This window comes from Symphalangus syndactylus, chromosome 5 (assembly GCF_028878055.3).
Source record: "Symphalangus syndactylus isolate Jambi chromosome 5, NHGRI_mSymSyn1-v2.1_pri, whole genome shotgun sequence".
In the NCBI taxonomy this organism is placed as follows: Eukaryota; Metazoa; Chordata; class Mammalia; order Primates; family Hylobatidae; genus Symphalangus; species Symphalangus syndactylus.
Window position 1 is genome coordinate 87,215,685 of NC_072427.2, and position 19,220 is coordinate 87,234,904.

The window sequence follows — 19,220 nt, forward strand, 5'->3', positions numbered from 1 at the left end:
CTGGAAGGTGCGGGTGCCTGCTTTCTGTAGGGTTGGGGGTTCACCCTTGCCTTTGCAAGTGGGCCTGGTGGGAAAGGCAGGCCCTGGGGTCCCAGCCACATGGCCTGGGGTTGAGGTAACCACAGGGTTCTGTGGTGGCAGTGGGGGGGGGATGGCCAAGGGCCTCTCAATACCAACTGGAAGGTCAGGCCCAGCCACCCGTAGCTGCTGGTGGGTTCCAGGGCCTGTGGACTCTACTTTACACCCAAAACAGACAGATGGGGTGACGCCAGAGCTCCGCAAGGGGTACGGAGACCTGGGTGGTCTCTGATCCCCTCATTGTGGTCTGGGAGCTGCCGGATCATGGGACACAAAGATCCTATCTCAGAAACATTCTTCTGGGACTGCTATCTTGGCCCAAGCTGCAGAGTCCAGCGTGGTCATTCCTGGCAGAGGGGTCAGTCAGCAGCGGGCCGGGAAGCAAAGGCTCACAGACCTCGTCTCCTCAGCCTGCTGCAGGCAGGTGGTGGTCACACTCCTGACCCGGGACTTGGGATTCCTGGATGGTGTGTGCAGTGGGAGCACCCGCACAGAAGAGGCCCTCCAGGGGCAGTGGCTGCCCCTCCCCAAGCAACCAGGCCAGGTACTGGGTAGACCTAGAACCTCCTCTGGGCCTCCCACTGCACCATCTCCCAGCCCTGCTCAGTGAGCCCCGAGCTGGGGAATGGTGACCATTCATGGCTGGCTGGAAGCCTCCGAGCGCAGCAGAGGCTGTGTGTGCTTCCCCTGAGGCGGGGCTGCCGTCCACAGACGCTCACTTCAAGCTGCCTCTGCCCTTGGGAGCCCTCTGGAATGGGGGGATGCAGGGGGAGGCCCTGCGGGAGGCTGCCTGGTCCTTGGGGCAAGTGAAAGAAGTGTCTTTTGCAGGAGGAGAGGGTGGTGGAGCCTCAGCAGGCCCTTGAGAGGGGCCTCCCTGACAGCCAGAGATCCAGAGGAGGAAGGAGCATGGGTTAAAATGGGGCCAGGACAGGCTCGGGGCTGGAGGGCTGCCTCATGAAGGAAGGAGCGGGGCAGGAAAGAGCAGAGGAACCCACAGGGAGGGCCTCCATCCAGGAGGACAGGAAGGACAGGCCCCCACTCAGCTGCATGTGACTTGGCCTGAGCGCTTTCTTACAGTTCCCGGGCCTTGCCTGTTCTCATTGGATCACGTGGTGGATACGGGATTGACCACGACCCTCCACCCCGTCCAACTCAGGGTGATGTGTTGCCTAATCTTTTGCTCCTGTTGGCAGAAAATAAGCCAGTAACACCCTCCCCTAGAGAGGCCCAGGGAGCCCCTGCATCAGCTCCAGAGGCCTCTGGAAAGACGTGATTAAAATGAAGGAAGCTGGAGCTCGTCCTCACTGAGCTCCAGTTGGGCACATGCTTCTCGTACCCTCTCGGCAACGGGGAACTGGGGCTCTGTGGGCCGATGCCTCAGGCCCAGACGAGATGGTGGGGTCTGGGCGGCCGGGCACCCTTCCTCCTCCCCCAGCCCTGGAGCAGACGCTAACCCACGTCCGTGGGAGTTCTCACGTGGTCAGCCCCAAACCCGGCTCCCAGCCAGAGTGTGGTCTGGAGCGGGGTCCAGATCAGAGACAACTTCCAGGGGCTGCTTGAGCTGGGAGTGAGGAGCCTCTCCGGAGAGGCTGGGGCACAGGGATGCACCCGCCCAGGTCGAAGAGGCTCCCAGGCAGCTCGATACGTACCTACAGGAAGCAGTCAGAGAGCGCGGGCACCCGGCTTGCCCGCACCTCGGATGGACCACTTGGGACTTGCATGGAGGCCCTTGTGATGTCGCCAGGGAGCCAGGGGGCCACGCTGGCCCTCGCTGCAGTGTGGGTTTCTAGGGTGTCTTCTCTGCAGGGAGAGACGCCTGTGGGAAAGGGCTGCTCCCCTGCCCTGGGAAGTTCTGACACCCGGCAGAAGTGGAGACGTGAGAGAGCATGGCCCCAGCTGTCTAGTCAGTTGTTCTTTGGTTTTCTCGTGTATTTGTGTGACTCCTGTAGCGAGGGTCCACCACGCACTGTGCTCATAAGCAGCCTTTCCGGTCTGTAATGCAGCCCCCAAGGTGAGGCAAGAGGGGCCCTGGGAGACCAGGGCCGTTCGTGGGCAGTGACCTGGCTTTGATGCGCAGCATTCGCCAGTTCCCGTGGTGCAAACACTCCCATCATGGCCAATTCCGACCTACCGACGTGAGGTCACGAGCCACTGTCGGGACGAAACACCCCAGTCCATAAGCTGGGGCCCCCAGCCACCAGCCACAGCTTAGGTCCAGCCCAGGGAGGTCAGCAGCGGTGCAAGGAAGCTGTGTTCCCTTAGTTTACAAGTGAGAATATTGAGATCTTGAGAGGCGGACAGGCCACATGTGCAGTGAGAAGCAGAACGGACCCAGATGCAGACCTTCCTGTCCTGCCTCTCTCTGCCCTCTGACTGCTGCTCTGGCAAGGTCGGGTGGGGGCTGGGGGCCTGGAGACCGGCTCACTCCCAGAAGAAGCCCCTGCCTGCTGCCCCCCGGGTCGGGCCTGGGGGCAGCTGTGCAATACCAAGTGGCCGGGAGCAGCCCGAACTTCGTCCCAGCCTCGGTCTCAGGGCCCTGGGCTCCTGCCAGCCTCCCTCTTGCCAAACTCAGCTTCCTTCCTGGGTGCCCTGGGCTTAGAGAACATTCAGGCAGGTCGGGGCAGAGCCCACAGCGTCGATGTGCACCCCAGGAGCCCCCACCCAGGCTTTCTCCTCGCACTCCTTGTTTGGAAACAGCAGTGTTTGCTTTTGAAGGGCACCGGGGTGTATGCTGCACTTACAGGAGGACCGCTGAGTATTTTCTTAACGGAAGAGCAAATATTTACGTCTTAGGAACTAAAGGGCAGTTTGGCGTGTGTGGGATATTGACTCTCGACTGGGGGTGGGCAGGGAAACAAACCCGTGGCTGCCTTTGGCCTTGCTCGGCCAAAATGAGCAGAGGCGTCTGCCTTGGTCTAGGGGCCACCTGGGCCTCTATTTACCTGCCAAGAGAGAAGGAGGGCCGAGGCGGCTGTGCCAGCAACTGCTCCTCCGCTTGGGGTGACTGAGCAACCCTCGATCAGCCCCCTCCTGACCACCACCTTCCCCAGCAGGTGGGGTGGGGGCAGGGGTCCTTCCGCCTCTCTGACTTTTGCTGTAACTGAGGGCAGAAGCCCTTGCTTGGTCCCCCTCCAGCCCTGTCCACACTTGCTGGTGACGGCCACCAGCCCGGCCATGGGGGGAGCATGCCCGCCAGCCTGCTGTGCGTCGGCAAATGGAGCCTGGGCCAAAGGGTTAGGTTATTAAAGGTAAACACACACACCTGCAAAGGCTAGTGCAGTGGGGAGGCAGCCGAAGGGGATGCAGGGGAGCCCAAAGGGAGAATGGAGCCTCCTAAGGACCCCCAGCACCCACTTCCTGGGCTGGTGAGCTGCAGCCAGAGCCCCTGGATTCACCCAGGCCTGGGGCCTGTCTTTGAGGCCCGCTGACACCAGCCCTGCCCAGGAGTGCCAGCCCAGCCCAGGAGTGCCAGCCCAGCCCTGCTGTGGGAGCACATGGGACGCTCTGGGGAGCAGGCTGGTCCTGACCCCAGCAGGAGATGCAGTTCAGGGACCTCCCCAGCGGGGGGTCCTACCGAGATGCACCTGCCTGTCTGCTGGTTGCTTGGCTTCCTAACCCCATGGCAATCCTGCTGCATGCTTCTGGAAGTTTCCACCAGCAATCCCAAGAGCTCTGGGTCTGCACTTCAGCTATCTGCATGGAAAAGGGCACCTGTTTTGTGAGTAACCCAGGTGTCCGTGGCCCCAGTTCAGAGGCAGGGCTGTCCCTGAAGCTGCCGGTGGCCCTGGGTTGCTGGGAGCAGAGGGTCAGCACAGTACAGCAGCGTCCCCACCCAGGGCAAAGCCAGGACAAGGCCTTATAGGCCAGGAGAGGGGAGGGTGGTGGCTCTCTGCTGGGCGGCCAGACGGAAGGTAAACAGCGCCGGGGGCTGGTCGCTCCTGTCTCCAGGCAGGAATGCACAAGCCGCGCCCCAGGCAGGTGAGTCCCCAGGGAGGGTTCTGCCCTCTGAAGGCCACCCACACAGGTGGCCTCTGCAGTGGCTGAGAGGTCACAGGCTGCTGTGTTCCCCATCCTTACCCAGCTCTGACTGCCCGGTGAACTTGGGCTGTGCACACAGAGCGGTTTCTCTGCACAGCAGAGCGTCATGTCCACCGTGTCCCGTGACTGTCTGCCTCACATATCGGAGAAAGGTGGCTGGAGCCAGTTCTCACCCCGGGCTGCCTGTCGGGGGCAAAGGTGCCCTGGGGGGGCCTCACATCATCGTCCTAAACCCCAGTCTCGTCCCACCCACCTGGACCCATCCTGACCCTGAACAGCTGCCCTATTGTCAGCCCCCAGGTGGCCGTTCTCAGCCCGTGGACACCCTGCTCCTTCATGCGCACTGAGTGCAGGGCAGAGGGTCTCAGCCCCAGCTGCACAGTGTGTGTGTCGTGGAGGGGACAGAGAAACGGTCAAAATCCTGAGACACGCTCTCTGCTGTTATGCATGTGAAAGTGTGCTTGCATTGCACACACACATATATGCTGTGTACATGTGTGCACACATTTTGCACACGTGTGTTGTGTGCTCATGTCCTGTACATGTGCTTGATGTGTGTGCGTGCATATGTATGCGCAAGTGAGTGTGTTATGTGGGTGTGCACGGGAATGTGTGTGTAAGCCCATGTGTATGCGTGTGTATGTGTATGTGTGTATGTGTGTGTGCATGTGTATGTGTGTGCACGTGTGTGCGTGTGGGTATGTGTGTGTGTATGTGTGCGTGTGTATGTGTGTGTATATGTGTGTATGTGTGCGTGTGTATGTGTGTGTATGTGTATATATGTGCGTGTATGAGTATGTGCGTGTATGTGTGTGTATGTGTGTGTATGAGTATGTGTGTATGTGTATATGTGTGTGTATGTGTGTGTATGTGTGTGTGTATCCGTGTATGTGTATATGTGTATGTGTATATGTGTGTGTATGTGTGTGTATGTGTGTTTGTGTGTGTATGAGTATGTGTGTTTATGTGTATGTGTATATGTGTATGTGTGCGCATGCGCGCCTATTTAAGGATGCACAGGTTGCTCCTGCAGGCTGGCAGCGTGTGTCTGTGGAGCGGTGGGTGGCGCTCGCCAGGGCAGCCGAGATCTCCATGGTGGCTCCGGTCTGGTGGGGCCTAAATGGTGCCCTAGGCCTCCCATTACGCAGACCGGCTGCCATGTGGCTCTCAGAAGACTCGTTCCGTGTGCCTGTGTGGCAGTGAGCCGCCCCGGCGAGGATCTTCTGAAAGGTGGGACAGTCTCTGGGAGGCTGATGAAGGCCAGCAGCTATAGCTCCCACTGGCTGCTGTTAAGAAACCCAGGTATAAAGGGACCCAGAGGAAATAGGACATGGCCCACATGCCACTCACCCCCACGCAGAGGCTGCCCTGCATGACCCCATGTGCCACCACACATGGCACATGGCCCCCATGTGCCACCTTCACACCCCTGGGGCAGGCATGGCACCTGCCTCACAGCCTGTGGGCATCCTGGCCTGAATTCCTGCCATGCTTCAAGTGCCACGCGGGCCAAACCGCCAGTGACCACAGCCAAGGGGCCACCATCCGCCGGGGAACCGGGAGACGAGCAGGGGCTGGCTTGGCAGACGGAACCTGTGGCTTCATGGGGCCACCATCCCCACCCAGAGCTTCAGAGTATTCGCCTCTCCCTGACCTCTGGGGAGCCCCACAAGCCATGCTGGCTGCCCCCTGAAGAGCAGCTGATGACCTCGAATGGCAGGCCCCACGCCAGAGCCCCTCTCCTCCTGGGCAGCCTAGGGCTGCCAGCTAGGGCAGTGGCAGCTGCCTGGGGAGCTGGGAGATTTTGATTTGCGTCAGTGCTGAGCTGGCCAGGAGGGGCTCACGCCGGGTGCTCAGCAGCCACTGGGAGTCACGGTGACATCACAGCTCTGGGGGTGCAGAGAGGGTCCTGCAGGGAGACAGGGGTGGCTGTATGCAGCCCAGTGCTGAGCCCACACCCCTGTCTCCCCAGGAGCCGAGTTTTTAAAAGCAGTTTCCATGATGCAAGCACCAGGTCAGTCCCCTGAGAGAAGGCGCAAGCCGGAGAATTGTCTCTCCCACGATGGGCTGCCCTGACGGCCTCCAGCAGCAGTGGTGACCACCAAAGGACTCCAGCTAATTGAGGGGCTTGGCAGGAGCCCTGGCTGTGGCTGGAAACCTGCAATTTCACTGAGATGAAAGGGTCCTCAAAAGATACTCCTGAGAAACGCAGCGGCCAGGAGGGGCAGAAAGAACGCTCGCTTCGTGGGGTCCCTACAGGGCCCTCCAGGGAGCCTCAGGCTTGAGTGTGGCACTTCCCTGTGAAAGAGCTGGGTTTGAGTCCAACTGTGTGACCCCACGTGTGTCTCCTCCCGACCGCCCTTCGTCACCGACCCCGCCCACCCAGGAACAGAAGATGTGAGTCATCTCCCACATTCCACGCTTTATCCTCGCAAAGGCCTCCCAAGACGGCAGCTCCCCCAACCCCGCCAACCTACCCTGAGTCAGTCAACAGCCCAGGCACCGTCCAGGTGCCCCCGCCAGCAGGCTGCGCCCAACTTCTGGCAGCAACTGCCCCCGACAGCCTGACCTGCCTCCCTCAGCTCACCTCTGCAGACGCCCTCTGCTCCTCGGCTCAAACACCCCACCTCAGCTGATTGCTGAGCTCCAAGACAGCCCCTCTCCCCAGGCTGGAGGGCGCATGCCAGGGCCACAGCTCCCGGCCTGGGGAGGGGACTCTGCTGGTCATCGGGGCTGGCTTTAAACACTGAGGACAGACTCACTTGTGTTTAAAGACCCTGGGCAAAGCATGCTCATTGGATCCCACTCCCAGCCACAAGGAGAGCTGGGTGCCCCTGAGGTTCCTTGCTGGGGGTCTGTCCAGTCCCAGGCCAGGTGGGACCAACAACTCCACTGACCTGCAGCCCACTTGGGGTGCGAGGTTGGGAGCCCTGCCTAGAGGCAGATGCTCACGCCTTGGTCATGTTTGGAGGACACCTCTCCCTCATCAGGGCTCCCAGCCTGTCCCTCCTCCTCAGCCCCTGCAGCCCACCCCCACCTGGTGATGTCCCGGGACAGAGGTGCCTCCCTGATGGAGAAGGCCGTCCTACCAGGCGCTATCGTGTTGTCTCCCTAAGCCAGCCCGGCTTTTCACGGACCGTGTTTCAGGTGGAGAATTCCGGGCTCAGGGAGGCTGTGGTCACTCCTGGTCGCACACTCATGGGGGGGCAGAACTGAGATTCCCATGGGACTTGTTGCTCAGTCCATGCCTCCCCAGCCCTGCGGTAACAGACGGCCAGACACTCGGTGGCTGGAACACGCAGATCGATTCTCAGGCTTCTGGAGGTCGATGTCCTGACCCACTCGCCGATGGAGATGAGAGTGTGGGCCAGGCGGCCTTCCTCTTGCAGGCTCAGGGAGAAGCCACTTCCCTGACTTTTCCTGCTTCCCGAGGTCACCCGCATTCCCTGGCTCACAGCCTCTTCTTCAGTTCCAAGTCAGCCTCGGGGGGCAGGGCCCTCGTGTTGCATCTGATGTTGGGTGTCCTCCCTCCTCTGCCCACTGTGCTCACACCGGGCTTGCCAGGGAACCCAGGTGCCTCTCCACTGCCAGCCAGGTGGGGACCAGCCCCAGCTACCCTCTGCCGTGTAAGGTGAGACATTTTCACAGCTTCCAGGATTAGGGCCTGGTCATCTTTGGGGCCACTACACTGCAGGTCATTCTCCACTAAGCTCTGGGGATGCACACACGTGTCCATCCTGATGGGCCTGGAGGGGTAGGCAGAGCCGCAGGATGGAGATGCCTGGTTCCTGGAGCGCTGTCCTTGCAGGCAGAGGCTGCGGGGAGGCTGCACTGCCCATTAGCGCCAGCGTTGATAGGGCAGTGGAGGAGGACACGCTGGGATTGTTCACATAAAAATAGGAGATTCCGAAGAAACAGTGGCTTTGTCAGGGGCACCTGGGACACCTCCCAGATCACTGGGAGTAGTTCACAGTCCCAAGATGAGAGTGTGCTCCAGGAAAGGGTGACCTGCCCCCAGATGGCTCTCACAGCCGTGTCCAGCAGGGGCTGGGGGTGGCAGCTACCAGTGTTACTAGGGAGAAGAACAGGAGAGAAAGAGGAAGGAGACCGCAGGAGGCAGCTGCAGAGGCGGCAGGAAGGAAGAGTGACTGAGGCTGCTGTCGTGCCAAGGATCCAGACCTGGAAGGAAACGGGGTCACACAGACCCTGGAAGGAGCTGGGGTCCCAGGGGAGGGAAAGTGGAGTCTCAGCCCCAGTTGGGCTCCATGCCAGAAACTCACGCTTCCTTTCCAGCCACACCTGCGCAGTGAGGCCAGTTTCCTCCTGCCTGCGACAGTGCCCCCGACCACAGCCTGTGGCCGCTGCTGGGGTTTGTCTGGGCACCCCTGAGGCTCAGGAGTGGTGGACTCTCTGGAAGGAGCTGGTAGAGAAATGACAGAGTCTCGCCCGCCTGCTTCTGCAGACCCTCCCAGGGTACAGGCACCCACTCTGGGCTCCCGTCCTGGAGTCAAGGGAACAGGAGAGGCCAGCCCAGGATGCAGTGAGGTGCCTCCTTGTCCCCTTGCTCTGGAGGTTGTTTTCTTTGGAGGTCATGACCGATGGACAGCAGGGGCTGGTGCTCCTCATGCCCATCCCATCAGAGGCTTCTGAGCTGGGAAACCGGGGGATCCTTTGGCGAAAATAGAATGGGGTGGGAGCAGAGGAAGGACAGGATGGGAATCAGGAGGGGATGGAGGCAGGGAGACGGGCGATGCACAGGAGAGAGGAGCCAGCCTGGAAGTTCCCCACTGCCCTGGCGTGGTGTGGCGTGGTGGGTGCCCGTGGCCAGGGGCTTTCTTTGCAGTCTCTCCAAGGCTCTCGGACACCAGGGTTCAGCCAGGCCATCACAGCCTGGGGCAGTCAGGACAGATTCTGGGGCCCGCAGCAAGTCACCCCTCCAGCATAGCACCTGGCCTGTCTGGTTCCCAGGATCTGTCCTGCCTTCTCACCACCTCTGGGCTCTGGAGGCTGCCCAGGCCCCAACTGCCTGAAGCCTGGCTCTCCTGCAGAGCCCCAAGATAGGCCCCGGCCCTGAGCTCAGCCTGGACACTGCGGGCACGGGTAACGCCAGACACTTTGCAGTGGTGCTGGCCTTGCACAGGTGCTCCTGGGATTCCCTGGCTGTGTGTGCCATCCCGGCACACTGCAAGACAGGCACCTCTCAGAGTCTGGGCAGGAAACAGATGGCCCACTCATCGGGGGTGTTTGAAGAGATTCGTTCATGAAAAGAGCATTTTCAGAGGTGTTGGCAAGTTGAGGGAAAAACGCCAAGGGGCCTGTGGTAGTGGAAGGCGTGAGCACCCCCAGGACCAAAGAAGCAAAGGAAGGAAAGTTGTTGCCAGAACCGGGGTCAGAGCCCCGGGGAGGGGCCAACTGGCAGGAAGGTGTGCTCCTGGAGGGACGTGGTCAGAAGGTCCCTCCTGTCCTGTCTGTCCTTCCTGAATCTGATGTCCTGCCACCATCTTCGATTGTCTGAAGCCCCAAACAGAAGCCTAGAGGAGAAGGAGCCTAGTGGGAGAAGTCACCTGCCTAGCGGGCAGCTTTCTGAAGTGCAGTACAGGTGGCAGGAAGAGGGATGGAGAGAGAATGTGGGGCAACCAGAAATATCCAGTCCTTACCCCCAAGAGTAGTAGCTAGGTGGTGGTAGTGATGGTGATGGTGATGGTGATGGTGGTGATGGTGGTGACGATGACGATGTTGGTAGTGATGGTGATGGTGGTGGTGGTAGTGATGATGATGGTGCTAATAGTAGTGATGGTGGTGATGGTGATGATGGTGATGGTGGTGGTGAGGATGGTGGTGGTGGTGGAGATGGTGGGGATGGTAGTAATGGTGGAGTTGATGGTGATGGTTGTGATGGTGATGATGATGGTGGTGATGGTGATGGTGATGGTGGTGGTGGTGATGATGGTGATGGTGGTGGTGGTGATGGTGGTGATGGTGGTGGTGGTGATGATGGTGGTAATGGTGGTGATGGTGGTGGTGATGGTGGTGATGGTGATGGTGGTGATGGTGATGGTGGTGATGATGGTGGTAATGGTGATGGTGGTGGTGGTGATGGTGGTGGTGGTGATGATGGTGGTAATGGTGGTGATGGTGGTGATGGTGATAGTGATGGTGATGGTGGTGATGGTGGTGGTGATGGTGGTGGTGGTGATGGTGGTGGTGGTGATGATGGTGATGGTGGTGGTGGTGGTGATGGTGGTGATGGTGTTGGTGATGGTGGTGATGGTGATGGTGGTGGTGGTGATGATGGTGATGGTGGTGATGGTGATGGTGGTGATGATGGCGATGGTGGTGATGGTGATGGTGGTGGTGATGATGGTGGTGGTGATGGTGATGGTGGTAATAGTGATGATGGTGGTAATGGTGGTGATGGTGGTGGTAATGGTGGTGATGGTGGTAATGGTGGTGATGGTGATGGTGGTGGTGGTGGTGATGGTGGTGGTGATGATGGTGGTGATGGTGGTGATGGTGTTGGTGGTGGTGGTGGTGGTGATGGTGGTGGTGGTGATGATGGTGATGGTGGTGATGGTGATGGTGGTGGTGGTGATGATGGTGATGGTGGTGATGGTGATGGTGATGGTGGTGATGGTGATGGTGATGGTGGTGATGGTGGTGGTGATGGTGGTGATGGTGATGGTGATGGTGGTGATGGTGATGGTGATGGTGGTGATGGTGATGGTGGTGGTGGTAATGGTGGTGATGGTGGTGATGGTGGTGGTGACGGTGGTGGTGACGGTGGTGGTGATGGTGGTGGTGATGGTGGTGGTGATGGTGATGGTGGTAATAGTGGTGATGATGGTGGTAATAGTGGTGATGGTGGTGGTGATGGTGGTGGTGGTGATGATGGTGGTGGTGGTGATGGTGGTGATGATGGTGGTAATGGTGGTGATGGTGGTGGTGATGGTGGTGGTGATGGTGATGGTGGTGGTAGTGATTGTATTGGTAGTGATGGTGATGATAGTGGTGATGGTAGTGGTGGCAGTGGTGGTGTTGGTAATGTTCTCACTGCTGGAAATAAAGCTGACCATTTTCTAGAGAAAGCTCATGGCATTTGCTATCTGCTTTCCAACCACCTGCAGAAATCATCATCCATGCTCCCCATTTCAATCCTGATGGGGCTGCCTGCATGATCAGGGGTGCACTGGACCCCAGGAAGTCAGCACTGGTTAGGATGAGTCCTGTCAGCCCTCAGCTCAGTGTCCAGCCATGGCCCACACTGCTTTCACTGCATCCTTGTCTTTCCCCAAACCATTGACTGCAGGCCACAGACCCTCTGACCAGCTCTGTGCCCACTGCTGACCCATTGGCATTTGGGTTCCTTATCTGCCAAGGTCCTGATAAGCACTCACAGGAAGTTGTCTCTGGGGGGCTGCCCTCCCAGACCCCCTTCTGCCCTCTCCTACCCCAGCTGTGGTTCACCTGAGGACGTTCACTTCCTCTTCTTGCCCCTCAGCCCCTCTTGGGCCTCCCTCCCCTCCCCCAGAAGCACCACCTGGTCTAAGGAGTAGCTTCTCTGCCCACAGCCAGGAGGTGGATGGTGAGTCTCTCTTGACACACCTGGTGTCCCCCGGATCAGGGGGTGCATGCCTGCTGCTGACGGAGAGCCCACGACTGCCCGGCCTGCACACACTCACTCACTGCTCCCTGCCTCTGAGAGGTGCGGCCCCGGAGGGCGCTGTGTGAGGTCACTCGATCACTCTACACCAGACTTTATTATTTGTCTCAGTCTGTCGCCCAGGCTAGAGTGCAATCTTGGCTCGCTGCAACCTCTGCCTCCCAGGTTCAAGCGATTCTCCTGCCTCAGCCTCCCAAGTAGCTGGGATTAGAGGTGCCCGCCACCACACCCCACTAATTTTGTATTTTTAGTAGAGATGGGCTTTCGCCATGTTGGCCAGGCTGGTTTTGAACTCCTGACCTCAAGAGATCCGCTTGCTTCGGCCTCCCAAAGTCCTGGGATTATAGGTGTGAGCCACCACGCCCGGCCTACACCAGACTTAAGTACACACACACACACAAATATACATGCATGCTGCACACTCCACAGACATACACACGTCCACACACACATAAACACACACTCACACAAGAACATACACGCACACACTGAACACTCATGCACAAACACACATAATATGCACGCACACAACACAGAGCACACGTACATAACATACAAACACATATGTATGCTGAACCACACACAAATACACATGCGTGCACACAATGCTCATGCATATACACATAACACACACACAAATCACACATGCATGCACCATGCTCACAAGCACATACAAACAACACACGTACACGTACTCTCAAACGCACAAACATCCGCACACACAGACACACCCCCTGGCATTTTTCCATCACGCTGAGGGTGGGGTGGAAGTGCTCATGCTGGAAGCTGGGGGATAGGAGCCTTCTCATCTAATTTCTTCCTGATTTCAGGACCTGGGCCACAGAAGCAGCCTCACCATCACACTGCGGCCTCCTGTGGTAGTCAGGGTTCCTGGGGGGTTGGCGGGGCTTCTGCTGACAGAGAGAGGGACGTGCAGGCTCACGCGTGACCAGCGTGTCTCCAGCCCCAGGAGACTGAGGAGGACTTTGAATCCTTGGGAGGACTCAAAATCAGCCCCGGAATCCTGAGGAACTTTTCCCTACAGGGTGGGGATCGTGGGGGGAGATGCCAGATAAACATGTGCAAGACTTTTCCTGGGTCTCGGGAATTAAAAGAGATTTGTCACGGCAGTGAGTACTCTCCACGGCTCCTGGGTGTCTCTGCAACCCCGCTCGCCCCTGGCCTCTGGACTGTGTCCCCAACTGCCTCCTTCAAGTGGATGTCCAGTAAATGTCTCACAAGAGACACATCCGTCCTGCCCTGAGCGCACAGCCGCTCCCGCCTCCCATCCCTGCACACGGCTGTCCCCCTCTTGGGTGACAGATCCATCCTTCCAGTTGCTCTGAGTGAATCGCGGTCTCCTGGTTTCCAGGAACCCCATGAGCTCTGTCATCGGAATGCATCCGGAATCTGCCCACCTCCCTGCCTCGCTGGCCTGGATGACTGCATGAGACTCCCACGGTTTCCTATCCACCCCGCCACCGTCTGTGCTCCACGCAGCAGTCACAGCAGTCGAGGGAGCTCCATGCCGCTGGGCTCACAGCCTCCGGCGACTGCCTCCTGAGCAAGTGCCGCCAACAGCCAGGTGGAACTGTGACCCCTGGCTCCTGGCTGCCCTGTCAAAGCTCTCAGGCCTCCCTTTACTATGAGATGCACTTCTTCCCCCGCCTTTGCTCCCCCACTAGGGCATCCACTTCGGGTAGGTGCAGGCTTTGTCTGTTTTGCTCACTGGTGAGGAGGAGGACGAGGAGGCGGAGGATGACGCAGTGCCCAGCCCCGGCCTGCCCAGAGGAGGTGCTTAGTAAATATTTGTTGAGAGAATGAATGCATGGAATGCATTTCTATTTCCAGCCCCAGCCAGGCTCCTGGAAGCGCAGAAACAGGAGCAGATTTGCAAAGGAGGAGAAAGCCTGGACGTGGAGGGCTCGAGGTGGGCTTGAACTGCTGGAGGTGCTAAGAAATGGTTTCCTTCCTCCTCAGATCTCTCCGCAGTCTGCGACAGGCCAGGTTTCCCAAGCAACTCATCTGGCTGGGTTCAGAGGGGCCAGAGAGGGTCTGGGGTGGGGGAGGGAGGGGTGAGGCTCCAGGCTGTCCCTGCAGCTGCTCGGGTTCCAAATGCCTGGAAGCCTGGACTCGTTCCCACCCAGCCGAGGCAGGCTGCAGAGAGCTGACTCCTTTAAGCTGGCCCCGGCATTTACCCCAGAGCCACAGGTTCTGCCCCGGCTGCCCTGAGGCTGGCCTGGTGGGGGTGGCGCTCCCCCACCCCCCGCAGCGTGCCCCTCCCCTCCACACAAGCGAGCCCAGCCTGGCCCCTCACAGTCACATGCCCCTTGCGGAGGCCCCTCCACGAGTCACAAGGCAGAGTTTCCATTGGCGTCAAACGTACGTGGATGCTGGATCTGGGATGGACAGGAGCCAAGAGGGGAGAAGCCAGTTTTAGAAAATTCACATGCCTGGGGGTCACAGAGGGCAGACCCCCAAGGGCACCGCATCCCCATGGTGGGGGCGGGAATGGCCCTTGGGGCATAGATCCAGTATGTGTGCACACTCCCTCTCTGTCACGCCCACATACACACATGCAAACACACGCACACACACGCACACACATGCACACACAAGGAAACACGCACACATGCACAGGCACACACATGCAAACACAAACACACACACATGCACACACAAGCACACAAATGCAAACACACGCACACACAAGCACACACGCAAACACAAGCACACACACATACACACATGCACACACAAGCAAACACCTGCACACACATGCAAACACACATGCACACACAAGCAAACACCCGCACACACATGCAAGCACACACAATCAAACACACACACCTCATATCTGTGTCTACCCTGGAGACCAAACACACCTCCCCAGGGAGGTGAGACCTCCCACATGGATGGCGGGAGACAGGAGTCCGTGATTCGTGGGTCTGAAGTGCCTACGTGTGTGCCCCACACTGCACAGTGTACGATGCCTGCTGTGCTCCTGGGACTGCGCGTGGGGCGGGGCCTCCCAGGCATGAGAGGTGGAAGATACTCCAGTGGGCACGTGAGGCCCAGGAAGCAAGCACGCTGCTCCAGTGACATCATCGCGTCTACAGCGCTGTTGGGCCCTGATGATCTTGGCCTTCCCAGTTTCCTCTTCTCTTCGTCACAAAACCCTGTTTGTTTTGTTTAAGAAAACCTGCCTGCTGACTCTTACGGAGTGTCATGGATTTTGTTGTCTGTGTTTCTAGGGCTGCCGCCAACCTCGGGGTGGTCACGTGACCCCAAGGCTAGCCGGAAGAGGACCTCATTCCTCCACCACAGACAGCAGGACAGGGGTGGGCATGGGGCCCGAGCCCACACAAAGCCCTGCCTGGGATTTTGCTGAAGACAGAAGCACCCTGACCCTCCAAGTTGGCAGTTTCGAGGACCCCCTGAACTTATAGCTCCCGGGCCGTCTTTCCCCGAGAATGAAGCCAACACGGGCAGGACTGAGCTTAGAGTCTGAATTAGATGGTGCCTAGTGACAGCCTCTGAACTCCTGCACCCAGCTACACCTGAAGCCACTGTATTCCACATTTTCTAGATAAGTCAACCTGCAAACGCCCTTCTTTTCTGAAATGAGCTTGGGTTGGGATTCTGTCACTTCAGCCGAAAGGACCCCAGCCATGCAATGTTGCAATATTGAAGTAGGATGGTCTAGGCTTTACGAGTGGCAAACCGAGGCGGGGCAGGAAGATGGAGGCTTTCTGACTCCCAACAGGTGGAAGAGGGGAGTCTCCGGGGTGGCCAGATACATATACACACTCACTTGACCCTCGGCTGTTCTCCAAAACTGCCGCAGAGGTGGGGCTCCGACCCATCTGAGCCTCTTCCTGACCTGGACCACCTGGGGCACCTGTGTTTACGGCATCTGGGTCCCCTGACCGTGAGTGTCGCACCTTCCCGTAGGATCAGGCCCCTGGGAAGGCAGGGGCTGATTCTCTTTCTTCCCTCTGTGGCAGTCCCCCCATCCCATCACAGAGGACCACAGACGACACGCTGTGGCTGTCGGTCTGGGGGTTCGAGCCCCCAGGCCCCACTCCACGTACTCCAAGGATTGGCCGGTGCTGGCTCCCAGAGGCTGCAGGGCTCTGGAAGGAAAGGCCTTCTGCAGAGCAGGGTCCCCGAAGCCTGGCCGCCTGAGCAGCCTGTGGGGAGGGAGGCGGCGGCGGGAAGCCCCTTGCTCTGCTGGTACCCCTCCCAACATCCAGGGTCTCTTCACCCGGCATTTCTCTGCGGCTGCGGCTGTGGCTGTGCCTGGACCTCGAGCTCAGAGAAAAAGCTGTTGCTGCCGGCTCAGCTGAAGCCGCCTGGTGCTTTCTATAGAATCTTTGTGAGGCGCTATTATAGAAGGGACTGTTATCCAAGAACTAATTACGGAAACTAAGGACTGCACAAAAATAATTATTTCCAAACAATGGGCGTCCAGCCCTGAGAATTCCAGTGGGAGTGGTGGCGATCTACCAGGGTCTGTGGGCCTAGCCTGGGGTCACCGTACATCGTGGCCTGTCTCCCTTCCTCTCCGGATCCCCCACCCCAGGCCACATGCCTCAAAGGACATCTGGGATGGAGGAAGCCAAGGGTTGGGCTGAATCCTTCCTCACCAAACGTGGACACGATGCCTGGCATCCCCGCCGAGAGTGGTCTGTGGTCCCCTCCGGCGATCACTACAGTGTCTCTGAGATATCACTGTCCCCATTTCCCAGATGGGAAAACCGAGGCTCCAAATGGCTAAGAAACGTGCCCAAGTGTCTGAACCTGCAGGCAGCGGACTGGGGCTCAGGCCTGGGTCTGTGTGGCCTCCTTAGTCAGTGGGGAGTGGGTGTGAGGGAAGCCCAGGTGACACTGGCCCAGCAGGACACACAGGACAGCAGGTGCAGAGGAACCCGCACCAAGGGACCCCACCCACAGGCAGCAGCGGCATCTGTGGCAGGGAGATTTGCCTCTGGGCTCCTTGCACTGTCCCATGAGTTGTCCAAGGACTGGGACCTGGGGTTGGGAGGGACACACAGCAGCCGTTGGCTGTGTTGCCATGACACGACAGAGGTTCCAGCCACCAGCACAGGCCGCCTGTCCTGGGGAGACAGTCCTATTTGTAACGTCTATCTCAGCGTGAATCGGGAAGACAGTCCTGTTTGTGACATCTATCTCAGCCTGAATCAGGGAGACAGTCCTGTTTGTGACATCTGTCTCAGCCTCAATTGGAGAAGGCTTCCTACAGCAGAAGCAGACCCAGAGCAAGGGCATCCCTGATTCGGGAGGAAGCTGGAGTGCCGAAGGTCACCAGCAGGCACCGTGGACCCAGCCTTTGAGCTTGGACCCCGCCTGGCCCACAAAGCCCCGTGTTGCTTCCCAGGGCCCGTGCAGGTTCCCGGACCTCCAGCTGCACCCTGGAGGGGGTGAGGGGGGCTCACTGTATGGCATGTGCCAGGTGGAGGGGCTGGCGTGGGACAGGGGGATGGAGCTGGGGGGAAGATCAGCAGATCCCTGGACACATGGGGTGAGGCTGGGCTGTCTCAGATGGGCAGGACTAAAAGCAAGACAAGCAAGACAAACAAGACGGAAGGGCTCAAGACTGGAGCAGCCAGGAAATTCTGTCCAAGCCGAGTCCCTGGGTTTGTGAGACTTCACTCCACCTCACAGGGGTCGTCTGGGTTTATGGTCTCTGGCCAGGCGGGTGTAGGAGCCTCTCTCCTTCAGCTCAGGCTCGCGCTACGCCAGAAAGGGAAGGGCAAGAGCACCCCCTCAACCCAGAGGACCCCCAGATCAACAGACCACCCAGGCTACAATCAACTCCGGTGGCGCTTTTAATCACCCCAGCAGGAATGGTGACTGTACACAGACATTCAACATTCCCAGTGACACACATACCTCCCGGGCAAAACTGTGTTTCCATAAACCTTGCAGAAATGATTCAGAGAGCTGGCTGATCGACTGAGCCTCCTGGACACCAGTGTGCAGACGCCGTGTCCTCAGCACCCCCACACTCAGCCACCCTGCGAGCCCCAGCCCCTGGAACACTCCAGCTGCCTCTCCACTTGTCTGGCGGGATGTTTCCTCCCGGTGCCCTCATCACCTCACACCCACCCTCTTTTCCCAGGCTCCCGGTGGTCCCCCCACCACTTGCTCTGCTGATGGGTACATTCTCCCCAGGTCTGGCCATGAAGCCATCCTGGGTGCCTCAGTTTCTCTTGCTGGCCAGGCAGTCACCAGCACCTCAGTGAGAATGCCACTCTCTGCCACCACCCAGCCTGGGCTCAGTGGGATGCCTGCACTTTCCCAAGTTGCGTTCCTCCAGCCCATTCTCTGGACACTCAGATGAGAACAAGGCTACTGGCCAAGGGTGTGAGAGCAGGGATCAGCCTCAGAGACCATCCCATCTCTGTGAGTGTTCTGAAGCTGCCAAGCACAGTGCCACCAACGGGGTGGCTGAGACCAACAGAAATGTATTCCCTCTTGGTTCTGAGGCCAGAAGCCTGAGCTCAAGGCATCAGGAGAGCCAGCCCCGCTCTGGCAGCTCTAGAAGAGAATCTGTTTCTCACTCTCCCAGCTTCTGGTGTTGCTGGCAACCATTAGCATTCTTGACTTGTGGCTGGGCTGCTCCCATCTCTGCCCCCTGGGGTCATGTGGCCTTCTGCCCGGCCTTGCTGTGTGTCCCCTCCTCTTGTAAGACTCCAGTCACTGGGTTTAGGGCCCACACAAATCTAGTATGACCTCACCTTGACTTAATCACATCTGCAAAGGCCCTTCTTCCAAATAAGGTCATGTTCCCCATTTCTGGGTAGACGTAGATTTAGGGGAGCCGCTATGTAGCCCAGTGCCATCCTCCTACAAACCCTAGGATGGCTGAGGAATCCAATCTCAACGGAGATGCTTCAGGCTGCTTAGGATCAGAGCCTGGACCATACTGAGCACTCACATTCTCTCCTCATATTCTTTCAAGCATTCCAGCAGCATCTATTCCTGGAAACCCCAGGTCAGTCCCCCACCACCAGTGCTCCTGTTGCCTGGAGAAGAAAATGCTCCAGACCCCTCCTTCCCAGCCTGCTGGGTTCCCTCCAACCCAGGCCCAGCCCCCTTCTCCAGGGATTGATAAGATGCCATTTCCAGATATATTGTTACGTGGCAAAAGCAGACGGCAGTACACAGTGACACATCTTTTGTGTAATGAAGTGTAAAAATACGTATATGTGCATGTTTATTTATAGATGAAAAGAAAAGCACTGGAAAGATAATCAGAAACTAATAAAAATGGTGACTTTACATGTGTGTGGAGTTAGAAGTGGAAGCTAGCTGCTCTGGAGACACTTGGCTTCAGTGTTGACTCCAGAACTATGTCAATGTTTTCCATATTCAAAACAATTTGAATTTGTTAAAATTTAAGTTTAAAAGAGAGCAT

General features: G+C 58.3%; 1 protein-coding gene across 1 annotated transcript; it reads left to right on the forward strand.

The window, feature by feature from the left end:
- The first annotated feature begins 16,387 nt into the window (after nt 1-16,387).
- LOC134736567 (uncharacterized) lies at nt 16,388-18,529 on the forward strand. Its single transcript, XM_063638505.1, is given in 9 exon segments — nt 16,388-16,996; nt 17,178-17,321; nt 17,425-17,671; nt 17,674-17,756; nt 17,759-17,930; nt 17,933-18,031; nt 18,034-18,074; nt 18,076-18,435; nt 18,437-18,529. Coding segments are annotated over 9 exon segments (1,848 nt in total).
- Nucleotides 18,530-19,220: the final 691 nt, after the last annotated feature.